This window comes from Lepisma saccharinum, chromosome 24 (assembly GCF_977018435.1).
Source record: "Lepisma saccharinum chromosome 24, izLepSacc3.1, whole genome shotgun sequence".
Taxonomy (NCBI): Eukaryota; Metazoa; Arthropoda; class Insecta; order Zygentoma; family Lepismatidae; genus Lepisma; species Lepisma saccharinum.
Genome location: NC_139252.1, coordinates 59,184,548 through 59,206,514, shown reverse-complemented (window position 1 = coordinate 59,206,514; position 21,967 = coordinate 59,184,548). Strand labels below are relative to the sequence as shown.

Sequence of the window (21,967 nt, the reverse complement as noted above, 5' to 3'; positions counted from 1 at the left end):
CTGTGGCAGTTAATGTGACAAAAAAATACAAACAAAACAAAGAACTTACTCATACTCAGTTGCTTCCGACTGCCTCCGTGCAACTTCCTTCAGGTTGAATTTGGTTTTGTCCACCTTGAGCTCACTGCAGATTGTCACAGCCGGGAAAGGTATTTGTGACACAGGAACAGACATTTCACTGAATGTGACCGTGACAGGTGTAATGTCCCATTTGTACCATAACTGCAGAATTAGCATTGTGCATGCTGTGAAGCACAGTACCAAAGCAACAACCCAGCATAGCCTGAGAAAGGAGAAATCACTTTGTGAATAAACTTCATTTAACGGCACAAGAAAAAATGTTTCAAATATTCATTAGGATGTAACTGATACATGAATACCGACATAAACTGGTATACTGTAACAAGCATCGGTATCAGGAAATGTCCTGCTTTGTCATATCACTAGTTGCTACTGCTACTGTCATTTAACATGCACTGGATTGATTGATTGAATTTGAAATTGTGGGTGCATCAGCACTTAGGCTATTTTGCACTGGTTATATTATATGGGATCCAGCCCCTTGCCATAATTAAAATACAACTAATATAACATAACTATAACATTGGAGGACTAAAATATTTTTGACTGGGTTAAAAGCTGAGGCTGTAATAGGGCACTCAGCATCAGGGTTGGCAAAATTTGAGTTTTTTAAAAAGAAACAAAACTGTTTTTTTTTTGTTTTAAACAAGAACCGAAGAAACATGTTTTAAACAAATAAAACGTTTAAAACATAATTCCAAGAAGACTTATTTTCTAAGAATAATGATTAATAAGGAATCTGTTAATCATCCAAAGATTGACTGTATTAGTCTTAACTAAGCATGTAGGCTGTTCGAGAAGCTTCAACTAACGCACAGTAGCCAGGCCTCAGTAACTCCACATGGTAGCTACTCTGTTCTTTTCTTAATACAACATTTTATCGTGAATGCAACTACATTTTGACATTAACAACAATGTGCACATTTTGCAGTGTATTAAGTGAGGAACAAAACGGTTTCATCAAATATTTTAAACACCCGTAAAAAAAAAACAAAAAAAACATAGCCCGGTGTTTTAAACGTGACCCATGGGTATTGATTACACAATATGTTTCTTTGTTAATTCAATATACATTTTCAGCCAGTGAACAGATTTTTATTCACAGTAAACAGAATGACATGCATTGAATGATAAGGCATAGTTACAAAACATGCAAATAACCACAAACTATCAAACATCAAGTATCAAAATGTGTTTTAAACAAACCTGATGTGAAAAAAAAACAAAGCCATGTGTTTTAAACGTTTAAAACAAGTTGTTTAAAACACTTTTCTTTTAAACATGCCAACCCTGCTCAGCACAAAATAAGGGCAAAACACAGGACAACACACACACTCAGCACACATAAGGACAAAACACAGTCCTACAAAGGATTATACTGGCCACTGGCCATAGGTCCAGACACCAGAGCCTCGTTAGTCTGCAAAATGTAATCCAGGGTGTACTATGTGGAAGTGAGGTTGACATTTGGGTGTATCACATGGGTCACCCCTTACAACCCAACATATGCTGGAAAGTTAATGACAATGCTTGATATGAAAATTATTAGGTGCCAGAAGTTTACTTAAGACTTGGACACAGGTAGGGGGATGCTTTCTTTGTTTGATTGTTTGATTTATGTTCCTTCATGTTTCTTTGACTTTTGACTAACCACAAAGATAAGGATGAATGGTGAAAGGATAAGATGGATGAAAGGACAATCACAAACATATAGGGACAACACAACACGAGCCCCACACAGGGGTGCCCATCCCCCCAAGTCCATGGTGCAATCCCCCCAAAATCATGTGATGTGTCTCCCCCAAATCATATTATTTGCGCACTCAAACCATAAGTAATCCCCAGAAAGTAAAACTCAGGACGATAATATGTATAATATGGTTCCTCTTTCAAAGAACTCACCACCCCCCTCCCCGTTTTGTTGGTGTAAATATAATTATTTTAGTAACCCATAACAATAATTATGTGGATTTTATCTTCAGTGCAAATTTAACTTGTTAAAGTAAAATTTTTCTGTGATGTGAAGCTAGAAATGAGGATTCGATATATTATTGTTCCAAAGGATGCACCTGCTTTAAATTAAGCAGTATACGAACACTAGGCATTAAGTGATGTTATTAATGAATATCGAGAATATCGCATATGTCTTGTAATGCACCTATAGTATAAAACTTCACATCCACCTCAGCAAAGCGCCAAAGAAACATGCATTCTTGTGACACATCACTGCGAGCGAAGTGTGCAAGAAAATTTTTATATCCATCTCTTTGCAGGCTTTCAAGAATGTTAATTTAATGGGGTGTCAATACTTTCTTAGGATCCTAAGATAATTAATTAGTCTTTTCCAGCTTCTCTTTTGGAACGTTTGTGGTATAAATACAGTCTTCAAAATTTAATCTTCGAACTCTCTCTCCACTACAGAAATTCCTTGACAACCTAAGATTTAACACTTTATCAAAAGCTTCCTATCTCCCCCTTTAAATTTAATACTCAATCCTACCACCATAATTTTCAAGCCAATTTTAGACTTACTGTTGATATTGAAGAGTGGATATTGCCTCCTCCAAAAAAATAATTCTCAGTCTCCACACAAGAATTTCACAACAGTCTAAGACAATAGCAATACCCAAGAATTGAATACCCCCCCCCCCCCCAACTTAATGCTCAATCCTCCTCTAACTAAAATACCTGCGATAATCTAAGACCTAGGGTTGGATACTGTCCCCCTCCCCAAACGTTTAATTCAGAACCCCCCCCCCCCGAACCCCCGTGTAAAATAATGCCTAATATTTTGGAGGTGGATATTTCTCCCACCCCCTCCCTTCGATAACACCCTTAAACACTTTATTTTCTTCATATAATGGATTAAATATGGTGCATTTAAGGTGTAAAATTTTTACATATATTTTGGAAAAATATATAAATGTTGAATTTTATATTATTTGAAGGGGAAAAATCCCCCCCTTTGGGCACCCCTGGCCCCACAGAGGATTATACTGGCTGCGAGTCTAGATGCCAGAGCCTTGCTTGTCTGTGCAGGTAGGAGGATGCTTGAGACCAATCATTCTAGCTGGGAAATAGTTAAACACAGGGTACTGTAATGGTACACAATTCTGGTACTGTAATTCACATCTTCAGTATTAAGAGCTACGATATAGGGATAGTATTGTCACAATTACTGAAAAGTGTCAGAAAAGCGATGCTAAAATAACAAAAACCACACACAAAAATACTACTGAAATCTTAAAAAATAAAATGAAAAGGCTGAAAACAACAACAATAAAGAGAATGGTAGAACACACAGAGATTATGGAAGAGCATTGTCCCTTTCCTAGTTAGAAGAGAGTTTTGTCATCCCAATGTCAACTCTCAGAGATTATTCACCCCTATTTGAATAATTTAATGAATTCCTGTACTGTAAAAAAATCAATATATATAAATTGTAATCCGCAATTCATCATTGTAATCATACTGTGTGCATAGTACAATAACTGAATTGTGTTTTTAAGAGTGTGTATGTCATGAATGGTAATGGTAATGCAATGTTGTGCATGTCGTACAGTAAAAAATTAACTATGGGGTTCATACTGAAATTTTTTTGGTATTATATCAGTTACTACTACATAGCCATTGAGACAGAAATGCCGAAAACATGTTTAGACCATGTAAATGGGTTGTGAAACAATTTCTTTCTATTTCTCATTAATTAATTCAACATATATCACTGGGGGAAAAATTTACTTGTCCATTGAAGAAATATACTGTTGTGCTACAAAGATCACCAAACTTTGTTGATACGACCAAGTTCTTTCACAGCAAAATTATTGAAAGAGAGAAAATAGTTTCTATTACACTAACAAATTTACAGTGAAATTGTTTAGTATGCTGCTATGTATTTCTCAGCGTTTCATGAATTGTTGACATAAGCTTCTGAAAGCTTTTCAATACTAACCCTTACAAAAGAATGTTTGCTTAAATTAATCAGTGATCATAAAACTTCACTGCCAAAAGAGGCATATTAAAAATATAAAATTAGGTTGCAATACACAGTTATTACTAATGTAACCCTAGTGAAAATACATTATTTTACAAACATTGTTTCCCTCCATGTTGGAGTGATTATCGCTGTGTGCTATGACCCCAAGGGTTCCAGGTTCAAATCCTGAACTGCACACGGCTGTTCTTTGTGAGTGTCCCTTCATCAATTTCATAACATTGTCACTCATCCTCATTGTCGTGATTAGCCAAAAGTGGAAGAAACGAGACGCTAAATAACAAAAATTAAATGAGATCATAGAGAAACATTGTGTACAGAGTTGAGTTACATCTTTCACTTAACTAATAAAATATTAATATATTTACACTATTTTTAATGGACTTCATAACAGGGTTGACTTCATAACAGGGTTGCTAAAGATCAAGGAATTTTCAATAAATTCAATTCCGGTCCAGGAGAGTAAATCAGCAAGTGTAAATGGGTTCTGGACCGTAAAGAACCTTTTTATGAAAAACTCAATATGCTGACCAAGGCAGAAATTTATTTTATTATAAAACATAAATGTAACGTTTCAACCTTCTAGCAAGGTCTTCTTCAGACTCTGTACAAATGTAACAAGGTACAAAACAGGACGATATATATATACACACAAAAAATACTCCCCTCCAGACTATTAGAAAGTTGTTCTAGAACATTCTAGCAGGTGGCTTTCCCTTGTCAACTGTACAACCACATTCCATATGGAAGAAAGTGTTTAGCCTTTCAGGTGAAAGTACAGTTGACAAGGGAAAACCACCTGCTAGAATGTTCCAGAACAACTTTCTAATAGTCTGGAGGGGAGTAATTTTTGTGTATATATTTATATATATTGTCCTGTTTTGTACCTTGTTATAAGGTATTCCCAAATGAAAAGGAGACTACAGTTATATCTAACGAATATCATATTACAGAATATTTGCATTACATAATATGTGAAGTACAGTTAATGTGTAACATGATAATTACACATAATTGCCATTGAAATTGATGCACTGATCCCAGCATGTAGGAAGGGAGTGGGTGGCTTCAGTGTAGAAACTCCTGGGTTGCTTGCAGATCGTTTTCCACGGTGTTCTGCCTTCCTTGTCATAGGTGAACCGTTGACCTTTCAGCGATTGTTTTAAGGGGCCGAAGATATGGAGTCACGTGGGGAAATATCGAGGCTGTGTGAAGATTTCCCATTGAAATGTTCTCAGCAGGTCGAGGGTCTTCTTGGCCACGTGTGGCCTAGCGTTGTCCTGGAGCAGCACTATCCCCTTCGAGAGCTTACCTCTGCGCTTGTTTTTGATGGCATGTTTAAGCCTCAACAACGTGTTGCAGTACCGATCAGAGTTCACTGTTTTACCCCATTCCAGCCAGTTGATGAGTAGAGGTCCGTCATTCCAAATTGGATTACAGCTCTCTGCGCTGATCTGGAGGAATCCATAATGCACCCGTCTACACAAAACAACTCTCGCCAACTGAGGAAACGGTAGGCGAAGCCGTTCGCTACACCTGCAAACTGGGACAGACACCGCACCATCTCCCGGCAAACATATTTACCTTCTTCGATTAGATACAATGCCGCTACAGCAAAGGTCTCCTTTTCATTTGGGCATACTATATACATTTGTACTTGGTGCAGAGTCTGAAGAAGACCTTGCTAGAAGGTTGAAACGTTACGTTTACTTTGTCTTATAATAAAATAAATTTCTGCCTTGGTCAGCATATTGAGTTTTTCATATCATGGAAACAAGGCTTAATGGTGTTATAACCTTCTTATCTGTGAAGTATTTCAATTCGGTCCTGGAACATTTTTTCTGGACCAATTTAAAAGCGGTCCAAGTTCTGTATTGAAATTAAACAATTCACAGCTTGTACCGAAATAAATTGTTCAAGAAAAAAGGTTCTGGTTTCCTTGAACTTTAACAACTCTGCTTCATAATGGTTTGAATGTCCGGATGATAATTTTTTAAGTGTGAACCACGTGCGTGGATGGAATATTGAAAGATTCAGGAGGACTAGCAAACTTATTAAAAGAGTCATCTATTTCTTATACATATTATTTCCAATGTGTAAGGTGATCCACACATACCTCTCTCTGCACGACCTCCCATCCTCTACTAGATACTGTAGACCATGCAAACTAGAATGTTCGCAGTATTCTTTGAAATATTTTCCACCTGGTTTCAAACATTTCCTATTATGGCTTCTGCTGCTGGGCGTTTTGGGGTTATCCATTGACTTCTCATCATTATTCTCCGTGGTCAGAGCTCTGCCAGCCTCTACCTGTGCGGAATGTGAATCAGCATGTACCATTGGCAACTGAAAGAGAACCAGGAAACATGTAGTGGTGGATTAATTGCAGGGATTTAACTCTATTTAATTCTCTGACAATCACATTTAAGTTGACAATCAATCTCCGGAGTGAACGTACAAAAGAAAGCCTCTGGTCAAATAGTGACTCCAGAGGGCTTGAACAATAAACAAGTGTGAGTGAACGGGATTGCATGGAGGGGGAAGAAACTGCAGCCTTTTGCAGTAATGTGCAGTGCTTTGCTCTGCCCACTTGTTTTCTCCCTTTCTTTACCATTATGTGTGGCCTTGCCACAGAGATCCCTGAGATAGAGTATGCATTCTCCATCTTTAGTATTTATTTTATATGTAATATTTCAGGTGAATTATGACTAATTAGACTGTTTTAGACTATGTTTAAGCGTAACGTTATGTATTTCCTTGTATGCACACGTGTATGTGTGTGTAACAAATTGTACTGCCGTTTAGTTTATGTGTATGAAAGGGTGAGCAAGTCTCTGTGTTTGCGTTTATAAACGGTATATTTTTTGTGGTATTATTTTTAAATTCTTTTATATTTTATTTTTATTTATTTATATATTTTTTTTTTGTAAACAGATGTAAGCAGATGATTAAGTGTAAGAAAAAGCATTCATTAAAGCATTAACTTCGCCATGTATACAAAGCCGATATAAATGAATAAATAAATACATTATTTTTAACATTTTTTAGCTCTTCTAACAACTCTATTAATTTTTTGTATTGTCATTAATTCTGAATTGTTTCTTTGTAAAAATGAAAGTTTAATCTGAAGATAAATGAAGGTGAAGAGATGAAATCCAACATAACAAATTTTAGATGCGCAACAAACAACGCTTACAAAAAAGGGGGGTATTGGTCGGATCAGAAGCCGCCCCCTCCCGATTTGATCCTACCCTTGTCCTTGCGCTTGAGGCAAGATTTCGTTTGATTCCGTTTTGCCTCACTTTCCACCACTTCCTTTTCATTACGTTCTTTTTTCTTTTTTCCACCTTTTATCAAATCGTTGGTTTACTTCCCGTTGGGTTAGTACGTTTTAACACATAATGCGGTTGGTATTATGTATTCCTTGCCGCAACAATGGCACACAACCTTTCACGACAGGAAGAAATGTCACAGATGCGATGAAATTTTACGTTGTGTTGCCAGCATACAGGCGGCAAAACGGGCCTTTATTAACTTTCATAACGCCGAAACGGCGCCCCAACGATAAATAATGGTACGGAATTAAGTTGTTTGTTTTGATGTCCTCCATACGTTCCTGTTGTCCGCGGGCGCCATTTTAATGACACCCTGTATGTGTGTACCTAAATTTGTCCCTGCTACGTCCCGTCTCAAAGAAATAAAATATTACCATCAATGAGTCTACGAAAAAAGCCCCCAGACTGGTGACAAGTATATTTTGAGTTCAATGTGGTCATTTTTTACATCTGTGCTCGAAGTGAGGGGGGGGGGTATTCCCCCAGCTAGCGAAATTTTAGCAAAGCATCTCGCCAGCTATCTCATTGTCACTATGTTATACCTAGGGAAAGGAACTTTAGGTAAATAAATGTTTTTTCTGCGATAAGATAGAGACCCTCATTTTTGCCAAAATTCTTATCATAGCCTTATATGTCAACACAGCAAATTTTATTTTACATAAAAACACAGGTTGGGGAATTCAACGTCCTCTATTGGGGCTCAGGGGGCTCGCCGTGTTGCCAGCTGCTTATTTGAAAAAATCACCAAGGTTTTTGGTCTAACCTGACCTAAAACAGCAAGGAGCTGGCAATTTTGCTTGAGAGTTCACAAACCGGAAGTGGGGCTCAGGGGGCTCGCAGTGTTGCCAACTTCTTACTCGAAAAAATCACCAAGGTTTTTTTTGGTCTAACGTAACCTAAAGCAAGGAGCTGGCAATCTTGCTTGAGAGTTCTGCAACCGGAAGTGGGGCTCGCAGTGTTGCCAGCTGCTTACTCGAAAAAATCACCAAGGTTTTTGTCTTGGTCTAACGTAACCTAAAGCAAGGAGGTGGCAATTTTGCTTGAGGCTTGTTTTACAGTGCATAAAGCAAGGTTGCCAACCTGCTGGTACTTTTGCCATGGTTTTTTACAAAAAAAAAGAGAGAGGAGAGAAGAGAGGGAGGGAAGAGTTAAACGGCCGACAGCCTACCTACAGCTTATTTTGTCTAACCTAGCCTAAAGCAAGGGGCTGGCAACTTTGCTTGAGGTTTGCTTTACAGTGCATAAAGCAATGTTGCCAACCTACATATACAGGGCAAGGAGAGTCGGCACTGCCGTAAAAGAGAGAGATGGATGGGTGGGAACACTACACGGGTTCAACGTCATCAAGTAAAAATCGCCTTAATGGTTTTTTCTTGTAAGGCACGATCTCTATTTTCTCGCGGTGCTACCAACTCCTACCTACATTTTTTTTTTTTTTAGTTGGCAAGGGCTAGAGAGAGAGAAAAACTTTTAGCTGGGAACAGTAACGAGCGAATGCGCCATATCGTAATTTTCCAACTCCCCGGGGGCCAATGTTTGTATATCGCAACCTTTGTAAACCTCTCTCTCTCGGGGAGGGGTGATGTGCCACATACACGCACACACACACACACACGCACGCACGCACACACATACACACGCGCATGTGCGCGCGCATATGTATTGTAACACAAACAAACAAACAAAATAATAATTGTTGTTTTTTTAGGATGCCTGGCCCCTATAACCTCGCCAGGGTGCGTGGTGCCCAACCAAAAATGTAAAAGTTTTCTAATGGCTGCGGTTATAGATTACCGCACCTCTGTAGAGTTTCACGTGTTTTTTTTTTTTTCTCAAACTATTAAAGCACATATTTGAGGAAAACAACGCCACCCATATATAAATAAACCCTCAAACTAACACTAATTAGAATTAGCCTACAAAATTTTTCTCGTAAGGCATTTTTTTTTGTAAACACTCTACCACCAACAGATCACATATAAATAAACATACCCCCCCAAAAAAATGCGCTCCATGAAAAGTTGTCCTGTGTGCAAAATAAGCATATCAAGCAAACGTTTTGCAAGACATCGTCGCACCTGCGTGCCAGGCAAGCGTGTAACCGCTAAAAAATCATGTCCCCGGTGCGGTATACATATTACTATTAATAATTTAAAGAGGCATATAACATCATGCAAAGTTGTCGTCGGAACACCTGTCCCCCAACCGTCGACCAGCTCGACCAAGAGGAAAGCGGAAGCCGACTCGCCACCATCCGCCAAACGCGTCAAGCCTGTGGCGAAAGCTAACCAGTCTGCTTTCCAGCGGTTGTTAGAAGATTTTGTCATCACTTCGGAGGGCTCATGCGACGTGCGTAGCTTTTTGGAGAACGTGCGAGCCAAAATTATTTCCATCCTCGGTGATGCGCTTGCAATGCACTCCACCAAATTCTACGCATCGTTACGTTGCCAGTACAAGAAGCCGTCTGATGAAATTTACAGCTTCTGCCACAACACCAAGGCGAAGACGCTGCATCTGGCGGATGTTGACAACCTCGAGGTCATCTCCAACCAGTTTGCCGATGAGCTGGTGGCAAAACAAGAAGAACATCAAGCTAAAGGCTCGGGGGGTTCGCTGTGTGGCGAGCCTCACGAACTGTGCGTCAAACTTTGCAAGTTCATACCTCTCTCCGCCTCCAGCTACGTCCCCTTACCACCTACCATTGCGGCAAAAAAGGCTGTCCTGAACATTCAAAACAGTGACGCCAAGTGCTTTCTCTGGTCGGTGCTTGCAGCGTTGCACCCAGTTGAGCCAAAAAACCATCCAAAACGTGTTGGCCACTACCTACCCTATGAGGCTGAGCTGGAAGTTGCGATGGCTGGGATCGACTACCCGGTAGAGGTCCCGGATATTCGAAAGTTTGAGGCCCGTACACACAACCCTCGGTTAGCCATCAACGTTTACGGTCTCACTGACGAAAATGCGGTGTACCCCATCCGGGTGAGCGACGTAAACGTTGATGGTGCGCAGGAAATCCATCTCCTACTTATCAAGGACGAGACCCATCACCACTACACCCTTATTCGCTCCCTCTCTAGACTTGTTTCGAGCCAGCGGAGCAGTGATAGTCACCACGTCGAGGTGTGTCGCAGGTGCTTGTCAATGTTCGACGGACGGGATCAACACAATTACCAACATGTTCGAGGCTCCAACATCGCTGCAGAGAAGCTCGCCAGCCACAAGATCTACTGTAGTAACAACGAGCCTGGTGTGGCAGTCTTGCCCAAACCTGGCACCGTGGAGCGTTTCCACATGCACGGTGCTATGGTGGAGCATCCCGCTATCATCATCGCGGATTTCGAGGCCTTCCTCAAACCCCTGTCCACTTGCGATCCCGACCCTGAAGTTTCTTCCACCACCCCTTACCAACTCCACGAGGCTTCGAGTTATGCATACGTTGTGGTGCGACGTGACCAGCACATTGCCCCCGAGCCCTACGTGTATCGCGGTCCCGACGCAGCCAAACACTTCCTCGAGAGGATGGTTGTCGAGGCCAACGAGATAGGGAAGGTACTGTTGGCCCCCAAATCTATACTCCCACTGTCCCCCGACGATCAACGTAGACACGACGAGGCCATCGCTTGCCCTGTCTGCGTCAAGGAGTACACCGCCAACAACCGTAAAGTCCAACACCATGATCACTTTAACGGTAGGTATGTTGGTCCTTGGTGCAACGGATGCAACCTCATGGCCCGGGACCCGCGATTTATCCCTGTATTTTTTCACAATGGCTCGGGATACGACTTCCACCACCTCGTCAAGCATCTTGGGTACGACGACATGCGAATCAACGTCCTGGCGCAGAACGAGGAGCGTTACATCAGTGTGAGCAAGTGGGTGCGAATTTCAGGATCACACTCTACCGTCGAGCTTCGCTTCCTCGACTCCCTGAGGTTCCTTCCGGCCAGCCTCGATGCTCTCGCAGGGAAGCTTAGCGACGAGCAAATGCTTATTACCTCCGGAAATTTTCCGAACTTGGACGCCGGTCTCTTCAGGCGTAAGGGAGTCTATCCCTACGAATACATCACAGACCCTTCCAAGTTCGCGGAGACGACGCTACCTCCCCAGGCGAAGTTCTACAGTCAGCTGCGAGGCTCGAACATCACCGACGAGGAATATCACCACGCCCAGTCCATGTGGCGCGAGCTGGGCTGTCGAACTCTCGGGGACTACCACGACGCCTACCTCAGACTTGACGTGACGCTCCTCGCCGACGTGTTCCAGACGTTCCGTGCGACCGCAATGAAGATCTACAAGCTGGACCCTGCCTACTTCTACAGTCTCCCCGGACTGGCGTGGTCAGCCATGTTTCTGGTGACGAAGATCAAGCTGGAGCTTCTTTCGAACGTGGACATGATGCTGTTTGTGGAACGCGCCGTGCGGGGTGGAATGGTCCAGGTGTCGCAGCGACACTCGCGCGCCAACAATCACCACATGGCCACCGGCTACGACCCCTCACAACCGTCCAGCTACATCATGTACACGGACGTCAATAACCTCTACGGACACTCCATGATGCAGCCACTCCCTTTTAGAGGCTTCGAGTGGGCTGACCCTTCCAACTTCGACGTCGAAAGCTTCGACGATTCGGAACATGGGTTCTTCGCCGAGGTGGATCTTGAGTTCTCCGAGAAGCTGCAGGATTTGTTCTGCGATCTTCCCCCTGCACCCGAGTTCAAGTGTCCACCCGATTCCAACCAGAAGAAGCTCGTCATGGATTTCGAGCCCAAAGAGCGTTATGTCCTGCACTACCAGAATCTCCGGTGGTTGATGCAGCGAGGGGTCACGGTCTGCGCAGTTCACCGCATCCTCAAGTTCGAGCATTCTCCATGGTTGAAGCCATATATTGAAGTCAACACCAAACACCGCACTGCAGCCACGTCCGAGCTTGATAAGGATTTCTTCAAGCTTATGAACAATGCGGTGTTTGGCAAAACTATGGAGAATGTACGGAATCGCATGGACATAAAATTGGTAACGAGGAAAGCACAATGTCGCAGGCTCGTAGCGAACCCGTTATTCAAATCGAGGACCATTTATAACGAGCAGCTTGCTCTGGTGCATATGAGGAAGGGTGAGGTAAAACTCGACAAGCCAATTTATGTTGGTGCCTCAGTATTAGACCTGAGCAAGCTGCACATGTTCGAGACGTACTACGACATATTACGTCCAGATTATAGCCACAACATCTCGCTTCTCTACACGGACACGGACAGCTTGGTGTACCACGTTCGCACGGACGATGCGTACGGGGATATAGCCACAGCTCCATCTTTGGTTAACCTCTTCGACACCTCGGACTATCCCCAGCCGAACCAGTACGGCATCCTGCCCCGAAACAAAAAAGTGCCTGGCAAACTCAAAGACGAGAAGGACGGTGATGTAATTCTCGAGTTTGCAGGTCTTCGCGCCAAGGCCTATGCCATCAAAGCCGAGGGCAGCGTTACCAAGAAGGCCAAGGGTGTCGGCAGACAGGTGGTTCGGGAGGATCTCACATTCGAGGACTTCTTCGATTGCCTCAAGACCAGGTCGTCGGTTCTAAGAGAAGAACAGCGCATCCAGAGCGTCGACCATGTGTTGACCACAAACAAAGTTAGAAAAATTGCCCTGGATCCCAACGACGATAAGAGGTGCGTCCTCAAGTGTGGTATTCACACATTGCCGTGGGGGCACTATCGCTTAGCAGAAAGCAAAACCTGCAGCATATGTCCATCTTCAACAGAAGATTCATAAAAACAAAACAAAACAAAAAAAAAAAAAAAAAAAAAAAAAAACACTTTGACTGTCATTACAAAAAAAACTTTGACCGTATTCTTAAATAACCAGCATGCCTATGAATTTGTTCGGTTTCAAAAAACAGATCATTATGGAAACCATACCAGATCATGAAGTCTTACCTTCCGTGTTACCTAAACTCAACGGTCTGTTGATCATTCACCTCAACAGCATTTGGACGAAACTGAATGACGATGTAGGCAAGATGTTTTATGTTTTTAATAACAATTTAGATTTCTACGAAATTCCGATCGACGGGAAACTTCAAATCACCGTGAATCCGGAAAACGCAGGCGAAATCAAAATTTCTACCGGCAAGAACATTTTTCGAATCAAGCACGACAAGATGCTTTCTAACATTACGTACGATGTGTCTGCAGGAGATTATCTTTACGTGGAACTCCTCGGAGATTACGATAAACTCATTCCTCTCTTCGTAGAATTACGAATCGTCTATCCTATTATAAATAACCGTTAACCAAAAATGCCTAACGACATTTTCGGCAACACCAAGCGTGTAGACCACGCAGAAGAGATTCTCATGTTGGACATTCGAGTTAAGAAGTTGAGGACCGATTTGATTGCTTTGCAGGAAACCTTAAACAAAAGTTTAGAGTCGGAAATCGCTACGCTCCAAACGCAATGTCTCGACCCCATTCTGAAAATCGATTCCGAACTGAAGACGCTGATAAAAAATTATGTCGACGTACCTTCTTACGACAGCGTTCAAAATATACAGTTGAGCGTGGATTCGCTTCAAAATGATTTGGCCAAATTACAGCAATTTCAAGCGAAAAATGAAGATTTGGAAAAACTGAAACTCGAAATCGAAGAACGAACTTCCGCAATAGAAAAGAATTTCTCCGAACTTCAAACCGTGGTGAACGATATAGACGCAGAACGCTTGCATGTTGTTGTTTCCAAATTACAAGAAGAATTCACCAGCACGTTGGAAGAAATTAAATCCAAGTTGCAGACTTTGGAAGATACAATGACGAACCTACCATCGTCGGACGAACTGCAGGTCATCGGTAAAAGCGTCGCGAACATAAAAATTCAATTGGAGGCCTATCGAGATTTCGAACACATTCAAACCACCATCGCCACGCTTCAGGCGTCCTTGGAATTGATCAACGAAGAAATTAAAAATATTCACGCTGAAGCGAGAGCGTTGACGAGCATTCAAGACACGTTGAGCACGGTTCAGCAGAAGATCGAATATTTAGAAAATTTAAACGTCGAAACGAATCTCGCTCATTTTCATCACGTACTCGACAACATACAGGGTGACTTGGAATCGTTACGGACGAGCGTGCCTTCGAGCGAAGATTTGGAAAAATTGAAAACGGCGGTGACGGCACTATCCGATTCGAGCGACATCAAAAGTTCGTTGAGCGATCTCGAGAGTAAAGTGGCCAATCTCCCCACCTCCAAAGAATTGCACGCTTTGAAAAGAAACATATCTCGAATGCTGAAACGACTGGAAACGGAAACGGCGAACGTGGAACAGATTCGAGACGAAATCAGTTCGCTGGTGTCGACGCTGCCCACTTCGCAGAGCGTCGCCGACCTTCACACGCAGTTTACAGAGATGCGAAGCATCGTGAATGATCTTACCGAGAAGAGCTCGAAATTGAATCAAGTCGAGAACCTTCAGAACATCGTCGTCAACATCAGAGATCAAGTTGGAGTGCTGGAATCCACGCAGGAATCGACGCTGGCCTCTTTCGGTGCCAAGTTGCAAGAACTCAACGAAAACTACAAGCAGTTGAACGTGGAAGTGAAAATCAAACCGTCGTTTTCTACCGTAACGGATACCATAGTCGAGCATTTGCTGCCCATCGAAAATAAACTCGGACAAGTTCACAGTAACCTCGTTAGCGTCGACACTAAATTCGCTAAACTGCATTCTCTGCAAGCCATCGAAATCAACAGCGTACCCAATCAACAAAGAATCTCCACGTTCGTCGAAGGTAACAAACTGTACATGTTGCATCCTTATCATCCGTACTACAAGTTTCTCCTCGATGGCACGATTCAGATAAACGAATTTTCGTACTGGTCTCACGGCAGAAAAGCTAGCGTTCCCACCATGACTTTGATATCGAATCGTGGTGTCCAGAAAGCAGGAAACATTCCTCTGGCACGTTGGAACGAAACGCGCAACATATATGAAATACACGAAGACGAAGATCTCACCGTTTTCGACGTGAGTGCCGGCGATAAGCTGATCATTCAAAACACGAGCGAAGTGCCACCCTCTTTGAATCCCATCACGCTTGTGCTTCTCTTGAAACGTAATCTCTAAAAAAATGTCTAGGCAAGCCATCGTCGAAGAATTGCATAAACCTGCACGCCGCAACTACGAACGTTTGGCTGTGGTAACCAAGGGCATCGACGACCTCTGGCAAAGTGACCTCGTGGAGATGAGTAGCGGCAATTTGAAAAACGTGCATAAATTGAACAAGGGCAACAAGTACCTTCTCACTGTCATAGACACGTTTTCGAAATTCGCATGGGCTCTACCTTTGAAGGCGAAAACGGGAACATGCGTCACGGAAGCATTCAAATTAATTTTTCGCGAAAGCGGTGGCAGACGACCACGGTTTCTGCAAACGGACAACGGTAAAGAATTTTACAACGCCGTATTCCAAAAGTTTATTCAAAAACACAAGATTCGACATTATTCGAGCTTCAGTCACATCAAAGCCAGCATCGTGGAAAGATTCAATCGAACCTTGAAAACACACATGTGGAAACGATTCACGCTTCGGGGAAATTACAAATGGGTCGACATCCTGCCGGAACTCGTCGACACCTATAATGATACAGTACACAGAACAATAGGCATGAAGCCAGCTGACGTTACCAAATCTGACGAGCAGCGTTTAATTTCTACCGTTTACTGTCCAAAGTACACGCCCACGACAAAAAAAGCTAAATACAAAATTGGAGACCGGGTGAGGATCAGCAAATTCAAACGCACCTTCGAGAAGGGATTCACAAAAAATTGGAGCACGGAACTTTTTACGGTGGTTCGAGTTCTACCTGGAAACCGACACACGTATATAATAAAAGATAGTAGCGGCGAGATTTTGAAAGGAAGATTTTACGAAGAGGAACTCTCTAAAACGAAACACCCCGACACGTACCTCATCGAGAAAGTATTGCGTAGGAAAGGTGACAAACTGTTTGTCAAATGGCTGGGACTTCCGGAAAAGAGTTGGATCGACGCGGACGAAGTGATCTTGTGAGTACGTGGAACGTGGTGAAGCGTCTACCGGATCCGGAAAGTCAAACGAGAAAAAAAAAGAACGGCAAGTTGCTTCCCGACAGCATCCGCTGTCTGATCGTAGGTCCTTCGGGGTGTGGGAAAACGACACTGCTCGTGGACAATTTTCTCCTCGCACCGAATTGGTTAAATTGGAAGAACAGGCACCTGTACGTGTTCTCGAAAAGTTTGGAGCAATCCAAATACCAACAACTGATGAAACTGTACGATGGTCTGGACATTGCAACGTTCGCCTCGGAAATAAAACCACTCGACGATTGTCGTGAAAATTCAGTTGTTGTGTTCGACGACGCCATCCTGGAAAATCAAAATGAAATTCGCAACTTTTTCACGCAAGGTCGTCACAAAGGAATGGATTGTTTTTACCTAGCTCAAACGTTTTCCAAAATTCCAAAACAGTTAGTGCGCGACAACGCTAATTTCATATGTTTGTTTCGTCAAGATCACACCAACCTCAAGCACGCGCACGATGACTACGTAGGCGGAGACATGAACTACAATCAATTTTCGGAAGGCTGCTCTACTTGCTGGAACGGTGACGATTTCGGATTTGTGACGATCGACATGACGAGGAAACCCAACGACGGAAAATACAGAAACAAAATCAACGACTTTCTAAACGTTGCAACGTTGTGAGAAACGACGTATATAAATAACGTTATGACGAAACGAAAAATCGAAGACGAAAATCTCAAGTTGCGAAAATACCTCGCGAAACGCTTCAAAGGTTGGAAATCCGAGAATCGCGGATTCTACGAAGAGAAGAAACGTCAGGATCAACCCGTGATCGATGCCATCAGCAGTCTAGGTAAAGAAATTAAAAGTGTCACGGAACAAAATAAAAATTTGATTAATGAACTCGTACCGCTCGCAGCTAAAAGTTACGCCGTACCCACACCCATTTCGAGCATTCCTTCGACGCCGTTCGAACTGAAGGATGCACCGGCACGACGTCGAGCCATTGGTAGCACGTCGTCTTCGGATAAAATCGAGTTGGGACCTTTGGCACGAGACTACCTGAGCACGGGGAAATTCGACAAGGATGAAGTGTTCGGATTGTATCCCAGCATGGAAACCAGCGAGGGTGGTGGTGTGGTGTGGAAGATTGGGAAATCGAAGGTGACCTTCGAAGGCAACGACATTAAAGTCAATTTAGGCGACAAGGATAGTTGGAACAGGTATCCGGGTACGGTGGGACTGTGGGAACTCGTCGCCAAAAAGCAGCCGAAAGATTACACCGACGAAGATTACCAGAGTTACAAGGAAATTCTGATCATGACGGATGCCTTGTACCAGAACAACGACGCCTCGCAGAATAGGGTGAAATCGAGCAGCGGCGAGAAGTACAGGAATCTCATCAAACCGATTTGGAACCAGGTCAAAACAGGCAGCGGCGTCAAACGCTACAACACGTTACCCAAAGAATTTGTTTGGGTGGACGACGTTAGGAAACTCGTGGACCGATTGTTGGTGATAGCCGGCGAGGAGAATGCAGGCAACCGTAATTTCTACAACGAGAAGGTTGGCATCGTGGACATGATCAGCACGAAACTTTCCAACTTCATCGTGAACGACGACAAGGGCATAGGTTACCTGATCAAAATCATCAACACGCTGCCTCCGAAATTCTGGAACGTGGCCGAAGGAAAAGGACTCGTGAACGACATCATCAACAAGTTACCTTTCGAGATGCATCTACCTGGCTACCAGTACTGCGGACCGGGTACCAAACTCGAGAAAAGATTGGAGAGAGGAGACAAGGGTGTGAATCCGTTGGACGCCGCATGCAAAGATCACGACATCGCCTACAACACCACGCAGACGGATCTGGATGCACGTCACGAAGCAGACAGAAAGTTAGAGCACGCAGCTTTCGAAAGATTCGTGAGTAGAGACGCATCGTTGGGTGAACGGGTCGCCGCACTAGGCACCACCATCGCCATGAACACGAAACAAAAATTGGGGTGGGGTATATAAATAACATACAGTAAAAAAACAACATGGATTGCATAACTAATTTGCCACCCGAGCTACTATCTAAAATATTCAAAAAGGTAGTTAACGGAGATGTTAATAAACTTGTAAACATAGCAAGAACGATGCCGGAATTTCGCATCCCTTGTGAAATGGTTCTCAAGGACCTTCTTCGGGAGATCAGCGGCCTGAGGTGCGGTGATCTCAACATTCTGCTTTTGGCTGCAGGGCAAAAATTGGACGATAGGTCGGACGAACTGTACGAGGCGATGCAGGGAAGAAGATGGTATACTGATGATTGGTACAAGTCTATGCAGGAGAAGGAAGATATCACTACGCATATCCTCGCGTTCTCCGAAGCACGGACTTTCTTCCTCTGTTAAAAAATAATAATATATATACGTGTCAAAAAAAAACTTGATATATAAATAACACACATCGTGAAAAAAAAATAATCTTCGGTATATATAAATAACACACATCGTGAAAAACAATTAAATTTCTCTCTAACACTCTGAAATTTTTCTTTGATATGACGACCGAAAAAATAAGTGATCTCCAAGCATTAAAACAAATGCTAAATTTGTCAGTCGAGTATGTAAAAATTCAGGAATTGGAAGTCGACAAACCTTACACGATAACTTCCGGTTCAATTGTTTCTACCCAGTATGGTCCCAAGGTACGCCTGTTGCTCAACGCACAATACAGTCTATTTTTACCAGATCGATACGCTAACATGTTATCCGACGAGAAGCTATCTATTTTAATCGAGAACAAAACTCGAATCGTGTACAAGGGGACAAAGGAACTTCTTGGCAAGAAAACGAAGCACGTAATAGAATTTGTGTAACGACAGCGAGGCCTTGAAAATATATAAATAACATACCGTAAAAAAACTACACAAGAAAAAATCTCAGAATATATATATAAATAACATACCGTGAAAATAACACATAGAGCATCAACATGAAGCCCAAGGGTGTCGTGTACCAGATACCATACTCCAATCTAAAAAATCTAGGTGCTCTCGATGGGTTACTCACCAAGAAACAACGCGAGAAGAAACGTTCTTGCTTGTCGAAAGGACACGGAATGAACTTGCTGCTCAGCACACCTCAATTGAAAAGATTGCAACGTTCGCGGAAACAGCAAAAGATCGGAGGTTTCATATTCAGCATCCCGGCCATCCTGGCAGCATTGGGGGCCGTTGGAAGTTTGGCCGGCGGAAGTGCCGCCATCGCGAAAACCGTCATCGACTCGAAGAAGAACAAGGCGGAATTGGAAGAACAGAAACGTCACAACCTGGCCATGGAGAAGAAAGGGAAGGGCGTGATGAAAAAGTTTAAAAAAAAGAAACAGAAGCACTCACCAACCGAGACATTGAATCTCTGATCGAACCGTTACAAATCAAACACTTCAGAGGAGTTTTCATGTCCGACTCGTTACCTTCAACCGTCAAAAGAAGAGAATGCGGAGTAGTCAACTTGGACGGTCAAGAAAATCCAGGCACGCATTGGATATGTTACCACAAAAACGACAATGATAAAGCATTCGTTTTCGATTCTTTCGGAGGTGTTCCACCTACAAATTTAATTCATTATCTGAAAACGAACAAAACCTCCATATACTACAACGACGAACGCATTCAAAATTTCGGAGACGTGAACTGCGGTCATCTCTGCCTTTCCGTGCTCGCGTTTCTCTCTAAAATAAATAACCCTACGATCGAGGATTTCCAGAAAGCACTGTGGAACCTCAAACAGCATCACTAGGATGGGCGTGTTCCATCTCACGAGCGAATCTTCAATCTTGAAACTCACGCTGCACGACGACATCGTCTATCCTAAATCCGTGGCTCTGCGTGCATTCTACAGCATGTACCTCATACCCAACGTCACGCAGCACAACAACAAAATTAGCGTCGGAAGCGAACACATCGTCGTCACGCCAGGACAATATAATCTTTCCACTTTGCAAGCTCAATTACCCAAAGGCACATACCTTTCTCAAAATTCGGTCACGCACAGAGTGGAAATCCTATCCGCGACGGAGACCGTGGACCTGGGTACCATGGGAGAACTTTTAGGTTTCGAGAATGACACCAAACTCGAAGCCGGCATCAAGCACGTAGCAACCAACATTCCTAAATTTTTGGCCATAGAGACTCTGAACGTACACTGCAACGTGGCCGAAGGCATGATCACGAAATCTTCGGACGGATTATTAGGAAGTCACAAGCAGACGGGAATCATAGCCACTTTCAAACCAAGTTCCGAGTTTATGGAACCGATCATCTACACGCCCTCTTCGCCGATCTATTTTCCAGTATGTCGCAACCGCATAGACGACATAGAGTTGGTGGTGACGAACGAGAAAGGAGACGTGGTGGATTTCGCAGGTGCAACAACTACTGCCATCGTGGAGGTCAACGTATAATAAATAACCATACATGTAAAATGGAGCAAATCGAAAGTTACGAATTGCAATCTTTCCCTCCCAACCGTCGCACGTTCGCCAATCTTAACGAGGCGAACAGAGAGATCGAATACGATGTGGACGTAGGGGATGGGTTCGTTCATCCTCACAGAGCGGACCTCTACCTTCAATTCGACGTGGTGAAGAAAGAAAGCGGAGAAGCGTTTCCCGCAGCAGCAAACTTGATACTCGTGGACAACTTCGTGCCTCACCTGTTCTCGCAGGTGGAGGTGAGGAAACACAACACCGTCATCGACAGAATAGATTATCCAGGCATCACGTCGACGGCAGTGGGAACGTTGAAATTATCCAAAACGGACGCAGCGTACTACCAGGCCGGGGGATTCGAAGCCGGGACCAAAATATCGACGAGAAGTCACACGGTGCTCTTCCCCATGCGTCTGCTGCCTGGTTTTTTCTCGGACTACAAGGAGATCATGTGGAAGGGAGGACTGAGGGTTACGTTTCGAAGAGCGGCCAACGACAACGACGCACTGATGCGATACGCTACTTTAGGTCCGGACGGCACCACGCCGCTGCCCAACACTTTACCCGAAGCAGCCAAGTGCGTCATCCAAAGCATGGAATTGAGAATGCCGGTGGTGGAATACGAAACGAACTACGCCCTCAAGTACAAAGCGGAGATCTTGAAAAGTCCGCAGGTGTTCATTCACTTTCACGCTTACCAGTGCGTGCAGAAGGTGGCGTCGGGAAGTCACATGGAATTCGACGTGACGACGCAGTTCAACAACATACAGTTCGACATGCCAGATTTCGTCGTAGTGCTTTTTCAGACCGGGCGCAATAACAATCAGGAAAAAGATTCCAGCAAGTTCGACGACTGCAAGATCAAGAATGTTTATCTCAAAAATGGACGCAACGAAGTGTTCCCGCGCGAGAATTACAACCTCGACGTGACCAAAAACGATTACCTCAAACTTTACGAAGCTTACACGGCTTACAAACGCGTGACCGAGGGAAGCGTGGACGTGTACTACGCGC

At 43.3% G+C, this 21,967-nt stretch overlaps 1 protein-coding gene across 1 annotated transcript in view; it reads right to left on the bottom strand.

The window, feature by feature from the left end:
* The window catches only part of LOC145978092 (pickpocket protein 28-like), a 64,635-nt gene that overhangs the window by 29,145 nt on the left and 13,523 nt on the right, over positions 1–21,967 (bottom strand). The window contains exons 2-3 of the mRNA XM_083110533.1: positions 6,192–6,421; positions 50–283 (exon numbers count right to left, since the gene is read on the bottom strand). Of these exons, the coding sequence (XP_082966659.1) occupies positions 50–283; positions 6,192–6,415 (458 nt within the window). The 5' untranslated portion in view covers positions 6,416–6,421. The remainder of the gene's footprint in view (positions 1–49; positions 284–6,191; positions 6,422–21,967) is intronic.